We start from the raw sequence: 16,370 nt of genomic DNA on the forward strand, positions 1-16,370 counted from the left end.
CCTAGAGGGCCTGACTCAACCTTGGTGAGGCTCAGATGCCATTTGAAGTAGATTGTGCATACCTTTCTAATATGATTGACATTCTCCTCTCTTGCGTGCTTTGATCAGTCGTGAAACAGTTAACAAGCTAGAAACTGGCTTCCTTCATCACATTGGGGTCAATGCTTTTTCCCTCTTACTCACGCTTCAGAGTTTATATTTGAATATAAATATCTAATGATTAGAGATCATGATGAGAACTAATGTCTCCCCTCTGCCTATGTAGAGGGTAGACACCTCTCTGAATCATCCTGTGCTGGCCAATGTAGATATGAGGTCAGTCTGCTCCAGATTCTTTCCAGCCTTGGGAGAATCTCAGAGATGGTAAGTGGTGTTTGTGTGAGGACGGCTGCACTGGGATTTTGTCTTTGCTGTTTGGTTTTGCCTTTATGCCGCGGAGAGTGGGGCTTGGGTGGGTTGCAAATTATGTTCCTGATCTGGCTTTGCAGTTTTGGTGTGCCTATATGGTGTTGGAGAAGTTAGCGCTGGGCGAGCTGAATAGTAATCCCCTCTACATCCCCTTTAAGTTGGTCTGATTCTTGAAGACGTTACACTGAGGCAGGTGACTAGGAGGCAGAGAATGGCCTTATTCAGAAAGGCAAAGGGCAGACCAGTGAGATATGCAGTGAAGTTATTCACTGTAGGGGCAAGGTTGCGGAAGATTGGGGAGGAGCTGAGTATGTGACTGGATGTAAGCGGAGGATGCAGGCAGTTTCAATGAACTTTGTCCGACAGACCCTGCCAAAAGATATTGTAGCATAGCTCAGCATATTTTTGCCTGTAAACGAGTCAGTTTATGTAATAAGCATAAATCGTACATATAAGAATGTAGCCAGCTGTTGACCCCATGTAACCCCGAGATAAGCGCGGAGAATATAGCGCCGCAGAGGACTTCCCCCTGGCGGAGTCCTGCCTGGTCAGCTGTCCCGAACGGCCAGAGTCCACTGCAGCTCCTCTGCGCGTCCTAGGGGCTCCCTGCGCAGATTGGGGCGTAAGTTCTTCCTTCCTTCAATAAAGCATAGTTTACTATTCTTAGGCCTGAGTGTCCTCCTTTTGCTGGTATCTTCCCCCCCAGCCCTTGCGGGCACATTCACCAAGATGGTTCCCCCAGAAGTGCTACAGGAGTAGAAGGGAGTTGTGAGCTATACTGTGGGGATGACCATGTAGCTCTCCCCCACAATGTCTGGACCAAAACTGAGCAATTTCTCAGTTTTAGATGTTGCTTTACCTCCCTTGCAGCCACAGTGAAAGTGGAGTGAGAAATAGTTAGGGTTCTGCACTGATTGCCTGAAGCATATTAATATAGGTCCTCCTGAGCTGTTTACTCTTTATCCAGCACTGGTTGCCATTCTGGTTGTGACCCGTCATGCTAAGCAGATGTCCATGAACAGAGCTTTATTCTGGTAGCTGGCCACAATTGCTTCCTGCACTGATGCTTCTCAGATGGCGATGAGATCCAAAGTCTCAGTGCAACTGCTCGAGGCAGATTTCAGGGCTTCTGGAGTAATACTGCAGCTTTTGCGACCCTGGATTTCAGGTGCAAATGGGGACATGCAGGTAAACAGACCAGTCAGTAACGGTCACCTGCAAAGCAGTGTGGGGGACTGCCATTGGAGGACTGCCAAAGCAGTAAGCAGCAACACTGGGTGCACACAAACAATGGACCAGACTACTTTGCTGTGCAGCAAAGTTAGTGAGCTTTGAAAGAAGACTTCCGAGTTCATGATAAATGTGGTGTTTGTGTTGTGTACATAAGTGTTTTCAAACCAGATTAATTTGACTTAATCCAGTTTAACCCCCTGTCCAGTGTAGACAAGCCTTTAGACTTTCCCTCTGCTAACATAGACCATCCCTCACCCTGATAATTTTGCATTTCCTTTGAGACAATATTTCCTGCACAGTGATAGTCTGACCTTTCTCCATCCCCCTCCATAAGAGGCCCCACAAGCCCTTTCCACTCTTTGTGTGCCCAAGGGATGAACTTTTTTCTCTAAGCCTTAATTATGACTTTCATTTTGAACTGAACTCAAGTAAGCACACACACCAGTGTTAAAGTAAGAGACTTCTATTGTCTGTTTCCAGTGCTGAGATTTGGAATAATGCAAAAATGTACCTCTATTGATATTTCTCTGTGTTTTTTGTGGTGAACAACACTAACCCAGAAAGCTATCACAATGTATCAGTAGTTCAGTTGAGAACATACTAAAAGCTCTGCAGTGCTTTTGGAAAGCAGAGCTAAAAAAAGCAGAAGGGTTAACTATTGTACACAGAAATTTAAGAAAGTGAGCCATACAGCCACTCTAAATAGATTTTTCTCTATGTGCCAAATGCCCAGGGGTTGCTGAAAAGCTCATCTGTCTTAATTCTGGATGAAGCATTTCCTGAGCAGAGTGGGTTCAGTGCAGATGGTATATGGTGTCTCTTACTCTTTGACTATTACAACCTTCATGTATTTTACTGACTAGCCGAAGACAGGTATATTTCCTTCCAGGAGGAATTTAGGGCACAAGCCTCATGACATTTTAAAACAGAGGAGGCCCCAACTAAAAAAATAATACTGAACCCTCCTACGTTATCTAAGTTAGGAAGCAAGGGCAAGTAAGAAACAAACATTATCTCAATCCTAATTAACAATGTGCCCCAGTGTTATAAAAGTTTTCTGCATGTAGAACTTGCATGGGCTTGTCAGTCCACACTTGTCAGATAGGAGTTCTATGCATGGAGGGCTTGCAAGATCAGAACTATAAATTCTAGATAAAAAAAATGGTAGCCAGTTCTGCCACTCTTACTTCTTGAGAGAAATCCAACTAAACGTTTCTGGAGGTGGCACTGTGATTTAACCCCAGCTGTGCCACTACCATGGCAAGACTCTTTCAAATGCAGACATTCAGCTGGAAAACTGGCACTTGCACAGAGACGTAGCAGATTCCCAGGGAGCACTACAGCTGCATTATATAGCACTGAAATGGTTAAAGGTTAGAGCTTGGAAGGAGGGACCATAAATACCTCCCTTTGATTAGCTGGTTCAGATGAAAGATGCCAGCTGTTCAGAGAAAGCATAGGGAAGAAGGAGAATATTCACATTGTCACTGCTTAAAGCTGCTTTATCTTGTATAATGTGCTTTGAAGTATTCTTAAGAAGCCTGTTTGGGGTGGATGGGTTAATCACATTTAACACAGTTGTATGTCACAGTGCCATATTATAAGATTTGTCAGTGCTATAAATGGGGGAATAAAAAAGAAAATTAATTCCATGGGTTTGAACACACTATTTATACCTCATATCTATGGCACATTTAATATTCATGTCACCCTGATAAAATGGTTCCTTTAACTATAGATGGGATAAACATCACTTTTAAAGAAAAGAGGCGTAACAGTGTGTGCAGAGTTTTTAAACTAGCTGGTTCATATGTAATATTCAATTCAAAGAGAAGTGACACAAAGATAGAACTTCGCTACTGGTTTCCATTTCAATCATCTTTCTTTCTAAAAATAAGTCCTATTTATGTCAAGTATTTGTTTCAGTTTGGTTCCTTTTGATTTCAAGTTACTCAGGCTGGATGAAAATCACTTCAGAAGTGCTAACATTATTTAAAAGGACATGGTATAATTTTACGTTTAAGATGTCTCAGAGGAGAACTAGTCTTTTGATGTGTTTTTGATACAAGGAGAAAATTCTTAAAGTAGCATAGAATCTAAACAAATGACACAAAAAACTTCCTGGTCTCAAAGAAAAATAGAACTGCTAAAGACCAAATTCCACCCAAAATATTCAGGTACTTGGCAGGCCAACTGGGAAAAGAGAGAGATGATGCTGTTAAATTGGAGGAAAACTACTATCTGATATTTCCTCTCTCAAAAAGGGTCCAGTTTACACTGAAAATGTTATCCTCTGCACACTGTTGGCCAATATCATCTATGATCCAGAATACTTTGCATTTATGCTAAATTGTGTAACTGGATTCCCAGAAAGCTTTGTACCCATGCTAAGCTTTATTGTGGAAATCAACTAATAATTAAACTGTCCTAACATTTATTCTTTGTATGTGAAAAATCCGTCAAAAATAATATGCATATTCTGTTAAGGAGTTTTATATATGAATTGTGTGTTGGGCACCATTAGTACAAATAGTTAATGTCTCTATAGTCTAATGCAATTTCTACTCTTCAGTCTAGCAATCCTTGGAATGTTGCTGTGTACGGTTGGTGCAGATGTCTTTGTGCCTTGAAAAACAAGTATAAAACTAGATAAGGCAAGAAGACTAAGGTGCATTTTCTATCTGTCGTAAAGAAGTGCACTATAAACATAAGTCAAATTAAGTTGGTGCTTTTGGACAGACACAGATGAAAGGTGTGATTGCTGCAAGCTTGGTCCTTGAGTTGGTAAAGTATGAACCTCTCTGTTTGTGCTGATTTCTCCATGTTTAATAAACTGATTGAGCTGAATTATCTGACATCTTGTTAACTGATAACCAAAACAGAACTCTAACACCACCAAATGAAGTCATGGGAAACACACAGATATTCACACACACTCCTCCAGTGGTCCATTAACACTAAATGGGGCCTGGAGCCAATACATCCAAAGGGTCACCAGCAAACCAAAGGGCTCACTGCAACTAATAAACCTCCCACTTACAAAACTGCTCATGGCATTCCGGTTTCCCTGCCCTGCCAATACTGCCTCCTACTCCCAAGTGCTCGTGGTGAACTCCAGGTCTCACTGGCAGTGCTCCCGTAAGCCCTTGGATCCAAACTGTATTGTTCCACAGATCCCTTTTCCACTCAGGTCCATTGATCCTGCCTCAATTTACTTTTGCCTCCTCAGAGGACAGCCTTCATTTCCAAGCCTGCAGTGACTGGCAGAAATCTGTGTGTGTACTCAAAACAATTAGGAGAATGAGAACGAGTGAATTTTTGCAGCTGTTTTCTTGTGAGTAGAACACAAATCTCACAAAACGAGGATGGCATGTATCTTATATTGTATATGTTACCACATGAAATTGTGCTAAAATTGTTCATTGTGGCCCCAATTCAGCATGAACCTTAATCACCTTGCTGAATCAGGGCCTATATGCATGTATCAGCGCTTAAGACTCGTTAGAACAGGATAATTAGGAAAAAGTTTTTAAAATATTCCCACAGATCAGAACACAGACCCTCATAAGCCCTTCCTGTCCCATTTCCATCCCTTTGTTCTTGCTGCCATTTTTACCTCTATAAATGCTTTATCTATGATATTTGTAAAGAACCAGTCACTGTTGTATGTCGTACTCCCATCTCATGATCTGTTCACACAATTTTAGCGAATAAGAATTTCCACACCTTCCCTTTTGCAGAATACCACATGAGCAGCTTCCTGCAAAGTAGGCCCCCTGTGCAAATCCATAATCTTTCACAAGGGGCAAGAAACTCAAGGAATTTGTCCAAATCTGTTCTGAAACCTGTGTTTATTGAATGGTATCATGTATTCTACTGATGCTGTTGCCATGCTACCAGCCTAAGCATCCTTTGACTGATGATAAATAGCTTTTACTGAACTGTTAGGCCTACAGGATTTTCAGTGTCTCTGAGAAGAATGACAATGGAAGTACAAATTTCCCCCCCTATTTTCTGGAGTCAGAAAAGTCCGTGTCTCCGATGACTTCATTTTACTGGGCTACTTTTTGCATCGTTTGCTCGTCAATGATAAATCAAACCTGTTCTTGTCTGAAGGTGATGGTGTCTTGATCATGTCCCTTAGGAGTCCATGCTACCGACTAACTGCTCTCACCATCCAACTTTTCCCCAAAACTCTTCCTTAGCTTCAAGCCATTGCCTCTTGTCCTGCCCTCCTCAGTGACTAAGTATTTGCCATCTATCATTTCTATCACCTGGAAGATATTTATAGATTTTGATCATGTCCCTCTGGACTCTTGTCTTTCCCAGACTATACACATTCTAGCTTCCCCAATCTCTCCTGATATAGCATGCCGTGCATTCCTTGTATAATATCTATTGTTTATTCTTAGTATTTTCTTTGGCATGTCTGTATTCCTCTTTAAAATATGGGGACTAGAACTGCATAAATTATTCTCGATATGGTCACACTGGGGCTATGCAGAGCAGCACTAATACCCCATTAGTTAGTTAATGATCTGTGATAAACCCTATGTACTATAGTACTATAACAGAATCTACTTGCAGAAGTGTGTGTGTGTATGTGCGCGAGAGAGAGAGAGAATGGGAAATTTATTTATCTGTTCTCCTGTTTAAACAAAAGTGCTTTCTCATAATCATAATGAAGGATGGAGACAACAAACTTATGTTAAGTTGCTCTCTGCTATAAATGTTCAAATCTTCATACTTTCCTCCTGAGAAATATCTGGCATACACTGATCATTTTCATTGCATTATAGTCTGATGAAGGGGGGAGGGGAGAGCTGGGGTAAAAGCCTGGGGGAGAGTGGGGAATTTCTTCTCCTGGGGAAATACGGACACATGCCTGTCATTTGATGCCAGGGGTTCCCAAGAGCCCCATGTTTAAATTCTGCCACCCAGCTGGAGAGAAGGTTGGAATGATTTCCTTGTCTCCAATGTAATCTCCCTGTCTCTGAGTGTTAACTGCACCCTTCCAGAGATTACTTACAAAAATACTTATGAAGAAGAAATCTTTTGCCTAAAATCTTTAGAATGGACCAGATCACATCAAATGACAGGCATGTGTCCGTATTTCCCCAGGAGAAGAAATTCCCCACTCTCCCCCAGGCTTTTACCCCAGCTCTCCCCTCCCCCCTTCATCAGACTATAATGCAATGAAAATGATCAGTGTATGCCAGATATTTCTCAGGAGGAAAGTATGAAGATTTGAACATTTATAGCAGAGAGCAACTTAACATAAGTTTGTTGTCTCCATCCTTCATTATGATTATGAGAAAGCACTTTTGTTTAAACAGGAGAACAGATAAATAAATTTCCCATTCTCTCTCTCTCTCGCGCACATACACACACACACTTCTGCAAGTAGATTCTGTTATAGTACTATAGTACATAGGGTTTATCACAGATCATTAACTAACTAATGGGGTATTAGTGCTGCTCTGCATAGCCCCAGTGTGACCATATCGAGAATAATTTATGCAGTTCTAGTCCCCATATTTTAAAGAGGAATACAGACATGCCAAAGAAAATACTAAGAATAAACAATAGATATTATACAAGGAATGCACGGCATGCTATATCAGGAGAGATTGGGGAAGCTAGAATGTGTATAGTCTGGGAAAGACAAGAGTCCAGAGGGACATGATCAAAATCTATAAATATCTTCCAGGTGATAGAAATGATAGATGGCAAATACTTAGTCACTGAGGAGGGCAGGACAAGAGGCAATGGCTTGAAGCTAAGGAAGAGTTTTGGGGAAAAGTTGGATGGTGAGAGCAGTTAGTCGGTAGCATGGACTCCTAAGGGACATGATCAAGACACCATCACCTTCAGACAAGAACAGGTTTGATTTATCATTGACGAGCAAACGATGCAAAAAGTAGCCCAGTAAAATGAAGTCATCGGAGACATGGACTTTTCTGACTCCAGAAAATAGGGGGGGAAATTTGTACTTCCATTGTCATTCTTCTCAGAGACACTGAAAATCCTGTAGGCCTAACAGTTCAGTAAAAGCTATTTATCATCAGTCAAAGGATGCTTAGGCTGGTAGCATGGCAACAGCATCAGTAGAACACATGATACCATTCAATAAACACAGGTTTCAGAACAGATTTGGACAAATTCCTTGAGTTTCTTGCCCCTTGTGGAAGATTATGGATTTGCACAGGGGGCCTACTTTGCAGGAAGCTGCTCATGTGGTATTCTGCAAAAGGGAAGGTGTGGAAATTCTTATTCGCTAAGATTGTTCTTGATACCAACTCTCCCCAGTAGTGTTGGGTCCTATACTACAGTGCCCCTGGGATGGAAATACAGAGCCAAATCCCAAGATCCTTACTCAGTCCTCATTTCCACCCCTCACCCCGTAAAGTCAATGGCATTTGCATGACAAAGGACTGAGTAAAATCTGAATAAGGACCTCAGGATTTGGCCTATATATGCCCATCCCGTCCCCATCCCTTGTTACCTGATCAGGTTTAACACTGAACATTATTTTTGTTACTGCTTGGCTCCAGGAACATATCACATTTGATACTATGCAGTTACACTGTACGCTAGATTTGTTCAATTTACTGTGAAACCTGTTTCACTGTTAAATATAAAAAAAGTTTCTTAAAATTGCCCTGTTCTTGCAAACTAAGCACACAGATGGACCCTGGATCCCATCCAGAGCCCTGCTGAAATCAGGGGGGCTATATGTGGGCACTTGCTTCTAGGAACTGGCAAGACTGGTGCCAAAGGATACAACAAACTTGAGATTTTCCATTGAAATTCTCATTACACTTCCTAGCGGACAATTTATTTATTCCATGTCCACAAGTGTGGTGGGTGCCTCGTGGACAGATACACATAAACATGGTCTCTCCCCTGAAGAGTTTACAATCTGTTTCATTTCAGACAGATGACTCCCATTTTCAGAGAGAGCAAGTGAGCGAGCCAGGCAAAACAGTCCAAATAATACAGACACCTCAACAATCAGTCAGACTTGAGGACCTCTGGGCAGAATTTTTTTCCTTTTTCTGCTTCAATAAATAAAGACATACAAATTCCTGTTTCCTTAAAAAGAATACCAAACAAATGCATCAGCCTGCCAGACAGTGTTGGAAGGCTAAATTTATCTTGGTAGTTATTCAGTGCTTTCTGCACTTAGTAATAAACTCCTGATATAGCTGCAGGTTATGAGGAGAATATTGTGTAATGAGCTACATTTTATTGAGTACTCTCTAGCCTTCAGACTAATATGCTTTCATGTCTACTTAGATGAAGCATCTGAAAACCAGCAAAGTACAACTATGAACATTAATGGAAAGGAGAAGAGAAGCTAAGGTTAACTATGATATATACCACTTGGACTCTCTTAGCTAGACCCCTTCACTCAGTATTATTAGCACACAAATACATGTATTTTGGGGGACTGAGTACACAGGCCCTGCAATAATAGCCCATCACTCTGATGGGTTATCAACTTCTCTCTGTTGATGGCTTGTAGACACTGCCTCTCCATTTGTATTGTATCTGTATAGCTTACGTAAAATGCACCTTTCTCCCAAATCAGCCCATATCAAAACATACAGGGGTGGATGCATCCACAGAATGCTTACTAATTACCAGTGTTACAAGCTAAAAGTAAATGTCATTTTATCCTAGAGAGGCACCCATGCTGTAAAATTTGTCCCTATATCAAAAATTTGACTCTGCTCAGAGCTGGGGAGTGTTTGGAATCAGGGTGTTGGCTTGGCACATTATAGACATAGGATAAAGTCATTACGTCCAGATGCAGTTTCCAGATCCAACTTCCTCAAGGTGTAGGGGTGTTCAGATCTTGGGTGTGCATTTGTGCCCATCTGTACTTTATGCTTTTTCGGACAGATTCTCTCCCATGATCCAGTCATTCTGATTGGCTCCAGTAGTAAGAAGGGGCCAGAAAGCCATCAGATTTTACTAGCTAGAGATTCCTTCAGCATGGGAGAGTCCACAGCTGGCATGGAGTTGCTGTAGCGGGCTCCTGTACATCCACATCTGCAGCCTCTGGTGAAGATGGCATGTTGGGGCAGAAGGGATCATGGCTGGAGCGCTACTCCGCTTTGGCCATTCTCTACTAGAGTAGCAACCCCTGTGGGCTAGGACCAACCCATGTAGTTTAGAGCACTCCCTAGAATCAGAGAGAGGTAGCCAGCTCTTCTGCAGTCTCACTTTAGCTCTGGCCAGTGGAAAATGGACAAATCTGAGAATCTAGCCCCATATCATCATTGCTATTTGCATATAGGGACCAAAGCTGAAAATCAGCAACAGTATTTAAACACAGAAAACTTTTCTCCAAGAGTGCCGACTTCTATCAAGTCTCTAGAATGTTTTCCAGTGTCTGATTTGCTACTCCCTTCTGGTTGCGCAGCTGTTGCCTTTCTTCTCTGAAACAAAGCTCTCGATCTGTTTTGGGGATTTCATATCAATGGTTTTTTTCTTTGGTACAATCCCCCCCCCCCCCACACACACACACTCGCTGAAGCGTTTTCCTTTTACTTTAGTGACTTACTTTCTCTAAATACTGAGATAACTTAAATAGATTGACCTGATTTTCATTTACTCTTTGACATCACTGGTACAATGACACCAATATAATCCTTGCAAACGTGCTCGACAAAACCTCTGCTGTTTAAAATCCCTAGACATCTGCTATACCTGCCTTTGCAAACACGTCAATAATTGAAGGCATTGAACCAGCAGAGATCTGTAAAATTATCATTTTTCCAATTCCCTTCCTTGTGCCTGTGCATTCCCAGGGATCTCGGAGAAGTGAGTGACATTAGCTGTATTTATATTGCAAAACTGCACACCAAACAATAAACCTCTAGCAACCATTTTAGTTTAATTCTTTGTAAGTTGGAAGTGAGGTGGAAAAAAGACCCAGGGGAAAAATTTCAAAAGCACTTAACTCTCATTTTTATAAGTGAGCTTTTGGGCTTGCCTACATGAACATTTAGTTTGTGGCAAGCAGGGGTGTAAATCTACCTTACTCTAACCTGCCACACAGTCAATGCCCATGTGGACCTTGCTGACATGCACTAAGAGTTTGTTAGTGTGCTTTGAGCGACACTGCTTTGAAACGGGAGTGGATCGCACATTAGGGAATTCTTAGTGCACAGCAGCAGGGTGCCCATGGACAGCTAGTGCACAGCAGAGTCACATCCCAGCTTTCCAGACAAGACCCATGTCTAACTGTAATTCAGTTAATACCCTTTAAGAATTGTGTCATGTAGACGCAGGTCATTTTAATATGCACAAACTAAAGTTAGTGCATAACAAACCCCCTACATAGACAAACCCAGCTCACCTAAGTGAGTTAGGTGCCTAACTCCTATGTAAAGCCAGTGTGAATTAGGTGCCTAAGCTGCTTAGGTGCTTTTAAAAATTCCTCTAGGCTCCTCTTTGCATCTTTAGGTGCCTAAATACCTTTATAAATATGGCCCCAGCTAGTTGCATGATGTGGATAGAGAAGGCAGATGAACAATAGTGGGAAAAAGGGGAGAAATGCCATACATTTTAACAAACATGTACTGTTTCTGGATTAAGGAGGGGTTCCTTTTATTGAGTGTATTTTCTGGCTGCAGCTCTGAGTTATTCTGTCTCAGTACTCTGACTCAATATTTGGAGAATCTATTTTCCTACACAGAAATAGTAAATAAGTCCCAACAGGGATTGTGCAGCATGGTGTGTTGTGTCCTCTGGGCAACTGGCAGAGATTATTCACCCAGTGACATTATTCATATCTTCCTGCAGTGATTCCACAAAGTCATGTTCCTAGCTCCTTTGCTGCCGATATCGCTGTCCTTGGGGGAATAGTCTCTTAAGTGCTAACACTGGGCCAGAGAAAGAGTGAGAATGACTCTCTAGGCTGGTGATTGGGGCACTCACTGGAGGTTCCAGTCCTCCAGCTCCAAAGATCATTTAATTATTTATACAAAGTGGAGCTGCTTCAACAGGAGTGAGGCCTACCCCAGAACATCCTGCAGGTCAAGGCACTCTCTTGGGAGGAAGTAGACTCAAGTTCAAATCCCTGCTCCACATCAGGCAGAGGGGGGAACTGAACCTGGTTTTCCACTGTCTTGGATGAGTACGCTAACCACTAGTCTACTATAAGGGGGACACTGCCATCATCTCCTCTGGCCTTCTTGTGTGGGCTAGGTGTGCTCTGGGCACACCTCCCAGATTTGGGCCCCATAGGTGGGGGAAACGCTTAATTTGAGGAACCCACTGGGATTTAAGCATCTGATCGACATCCGAGCACCTAGATTAAGGTAGCTGTGTGTATGCTCGCTGGCAGAAACTAGGTCCCTAGGGGACTTAAACAATGGAAATTTAGTTGCCAAGGGACTTCAGGCACCTACAGAGTTAAGTGGCAGCTGAGCAGGGGTTTTGAGGATCTTAGTAGTACCTAAAGGTATCTAGCCCTTTGAGCTTTGTTTTCATGCTTACTACCAAATATATCAAAATATTTAACACAAAGAAAATATTAAATACATTTTTGGTTCAAAACATGTTTCTGTGCAGGCACAGATGTAATTTCCTTAAAGTAAAATTATTCCTACTACAAGCCAGTACCATCTGTTGACAAGAACAGGGGACACTGGAAAATTTTAACTTCTCCATTCACTTTAAATGGAAAACCTCACAAGTTCACACAGGCCCATGCTCCTTTTCAGCATGTGGTTGTGTAATCAACTGCTACCTCAACAATGACCTCAACAAACTCAATTATCATGAAACTCTCATCTCCCGATCTCACCTGCAAAAGCACAATTTACAACAAAACTAAGTTTCAAATCCATTTTGAAACTTACAAAAGGAAAATATTCAGAAGACAGGTAATTTGCTAGAGTTCCTCATACACTGCAAGTTCAGCAAACATACTCAACTACACACCACAATTTGATTTCAAGGAAATATCCACCTTTACCTTATGTTTATTTATGCACCTGCTTCCACTAGATAATACAGGATCATTGGGCCTGATTCTACTACCCTAAGTCACATTGAGGACTCAGATCTCTCTGGAAATAGTCCCATTGATTTCATCTTCAAATCATGATCATGCATTATCCCCTTTTCTTGATGAAAGAACATGTCATTGTCTACTTCTCTGATACATGAGCTTTTTTGTTAGTATCTATTTTTCTTCTGGATGCTAAACATGTTTAATATTTGGAACTTTTCCTCCAAAGATAAACCCTCCAGACCATCAGCTAGTCCTGTGGGTTTCATCTTCTGATATCCTTTAATTAATACAGGCAACAGATGCTGCAACTTAATACTCCAGGTGTGATCTTACCAAGGAATTATACAGAGAGATCGTTATTTCCTATTAGAAAATAATTCCCTTTTTATACACCCTTGCACCTTGCTGGCTTTCTTTGCTGCAGCTGTGCCTTGTGACTTGGTTTTCACAGGATTACGCGACCAAATCTAAAGTCCTTTGCTTTTTCTTTCATGTCTAACTGAATTCTATTTAATTAGTATTTTGATTCTCTGTTGGATCTCTACGTTGGTCTCTTTTGTGCATTGGTAGTGTGTCTGAATGCCAACAAGACAGAAGGGGCACGGAATCTGATTAATCATAGGTGACTATGAGAGTGCAGCATATTTCTTTCCCAAACATCTTGAATTATACTAAGGAAGTGTCATAGTTTAATACACCACAGAGAATGAGAAACAAAGGTGGTTTGTATTTATAAGGAATATACTTCACAACATTTTTTTCTTCATTTGGGGGCTATTTCAATTTAGATCCTGTTCAAATCTATTATCTAGGTAGCAGGGAGAGTGGCTGAAACGATTAACAATAATCTAAATCTGACTGATTTGATATTCTGTATGAGAATGAAAGGTCCTTTCCTTCTGCAATTTCATTTGTTGAGGCTAAATCAGAAGGATGAACCTTAAAGCTCAACATCTAATCCTTCTGAAGAACAAATGAGTCAGTGGCCAGATTGATGCCAAATGTAATGGAGCAGCCTTGACCATATATTTGCATCTGCCAGGATGATTTCTTACCTTCACTGCAAACTCTGCTTCTGTTACTTTATGCACACACCTCTTGCATACTGAATAGGAGCCAACACCTATGTCCTCCTTGATCTCATATCCATCTGTAAAATGAATATTGTTCCCATGTAACTGCTGTGGAGAAAGACAAAACAAGGGAAATCAAAAGACAAACATTATAGAATCATAAAAACAGAATAATCCTGGCCAGTGACAATAAAGGGATTGCTGAGCTCCCCTTCTCCAAACATCTACCAAGGATCCATTATCCTTAGAAATTATTTAAGTTCAGTTCAATGAAGTTGTGGCCACTTTCTAAATAAATGTGTCTCCTTCCTTATTGGTGTCCTTCCTCAGTAAACTACAATTGTATGTCTAGAAACAATGGCTGAGATGTTTTTAGCCATATTTGGGATTTGAAGATCCAATTCCCATTAGAAATTAATCACACTCTCTCTCTGGCCCAATGAATATTTAAGTATTTATACAAAGTGGAACAGCTCCAACAGGAGAAATTGAGACTGACTCAATAGGATGGTAGTTAGGGCAGAGAGACTTGAATCTAGGTCCCCTTTGTGCCAGGTGAGTGCCCTAACCACTGGGATATTAGCTATTCTGGGGGTTGTCTGTCTGTCTGTCTGGTTTTTCACAGAGAATTTTGAAGTCTCATTTTTGGCCCAATAAGAAATGAAGCCTAATGCTGAATCCTCCAAATTTTTCACAAATAGGAATTCTTGTTTTCTGGCCAGCCTCAGTAATTACATGTGAAGTGTTTTGTGCTACTATTGTACAAAACAAGCTATATAAAAATTATACTGCACTGTATCACACAGAATATTAACGGGATGAAAGCTGATCCCATAAACAGGGGCACTCCCCAGGAAGTGAATCAGAAAAGACCTGGTGTGCCAGACTGCAATGCTCACGTGGTCGCAGTGCTACTCACTCAAGTGTGTGAAGTTCTTTTAGTTTACGTGCAAATTTGCACAGATGGATAAGTGGGCAGAAACAGTCCTCACACACAACTGATACTCACTTTGCCATTCCCAAAAGAGCCAAGGAGAAAGGAGGGTACTGGGTAAAGAAACCGCTTCCTTTCCCCACAGCAGTAAGCGAACAGGCTGGCATGGGAATTTACTGTAGTGGCATGTATGGAAGGGAACATCACTGAAGTGTTTTTTCCCCCTTCTTTCCAGTTATTGGCTGTTTGTTCTTATTCATGTTACAAGGTAGGGACCCAGAAGTGTATGTTTGCCTCAGGCCCAGTGATGGGTTAATCCAGCCTTGCACACAGTTCTCACTTACTCCTGTGCCCCTGAATCCAAGATCTGTGTAGCCCACACAAGGGCAGGTCCTAGTCTCCATTATGCCATTAGGAAAATGATAAGAACATAAGAACGGCCATACTGGGTCAGAGCAATGATCCATCTAGCCCAGTATCCTGTCTTCTGACAGTGGCCAGTGCCAGGTGCTTCAGAGGGAATGAAAAGAAAAGGCAATCTTTGAGTGACCCATCCTCTGTTGTCCACTCCCAGCTTCTGGCAGTCAGAGGCTAGGACACCCAGAGCATGGGATTGCATCCCTGACCAACTTGGCTAACAGCCATTGATGGACCTATCCGCTATGAACTTATCTAATTCTTTTTTGAATCCCATTATTGTTTTGGCCTTCACAACATCCCCTGGCAATGAGTTCCACAGGTTGACTGTGTGTTGTGTTGAGGATAGATAGATAAGACAGATAATAGGACAGAAAATATCATAATGCCACTATATAAATCCATGGTATGCCCACATCTTGAATACTGTGTGCCGTTCTGGTAGATGCATCTCAAAAAAGATATATTAAACTTGGACAAAGTATAGAGAAGGGCAACAAAAATTATTAGCGGGATGGAACAACTTTCATACAAAGAGAGATTAAAAAGATTGGGACTGTTCATCATAGAAAAGAGACAGCTAAAGGGAGGATATGATGGAGGTCTATAAAATCATGAATGGTAGGGAGAAAATGAATAAGGAAGTGTTATTTACCCCATCACACGACACAGGAACCAAGGGTTACCCAATGAAATTAACAGGCAGCAGGTTTAAAAAAAAATGATGAAGTGCACATCTTCACAGAATGCAGAGTTAACTTGTGGAACTCATTGCCAGAGGATATTGTGAAGGCCAAAACTATAACACGGTTAAAAAGAATTATATAAGTTCATGGAGGATAAGTCCATCAATGGCTATTAACCAAGATGGTCAGGGATGTGCACCAGATTCTGTGGGTATCAGTGAACCCCTGATTGTCAGAAGCTGGGACTCAGTGACAGGGGATGGATCACTTGATAAATTTCTCTGTTCTGTTTATTTCCTCTGAAGCATCTGGCACTTCTGGAAGACATGATACTGATCCAGACAGACCACTGGTCTGACCCAGTATGGCCATTCGTATGCCGTTGAGCCAGCTCAGTGTCAGGTATTTAGAAGTGCACTTTGTTTCAGTAATTAAATTGCGTGATTCACATTTTCTTTATGCCAGTAAATAGGAAAGTTGAACGTAAAACTAAAAGCCTTTGGAATATCTCTCTTTTTGCACCTACTGTGGGCTGTATGTAAATAGACTAGGGATGGATAAACTGTGGGCTGTATGTAAATATACAT

The 16,370-nt window shown here is 41.5% G+C and overlaps 1 protein-coding gene across 4 annotated transcripts in view; it reads right to left on the reverse strand.

Moving 5' to 3' along the window:
* The window catches only part of RPS6KA2 (ribosomal protein S6 kinase A2), a 468,026-nt gene that overhangs the window by 36,412 nt on the left and 415,244 nt on the right, over window positions 1-16,370 (reverse strand). For all 4 annotated transcript variants that reach the window (XR_006289668.1, XM_043543199.1, XM_007071080.4 and 1 more), the window contains one exon: window positions 13,729-13,854. Coding sequence is in view for 3 of the 4 variants with exons in the window: in XM_043543199.1 (XP_043399134.1) it covers window positions 13,729-13,854 (126 nt within the window). In the remaining variant the exon portion in view is untranslated. The remainder of the gene's footprint in view (window positions 1-13,728; window positions 13,855-16,370) is intronic.

This window comes from Chelonia mydas, chromosome 3, assembly GCF_015237465.2.
Source record: "Chelonia mydas isolate rCheMyd1 chromosome 3, rCheMyd1.pri.v2, whole genome shotgun sequence".
Taxonomy (NCBI): Eukaryota; Metazoa; Chordata; order Testudines; family Cheloniidae; genus Chelonia; species Chelonia mydas.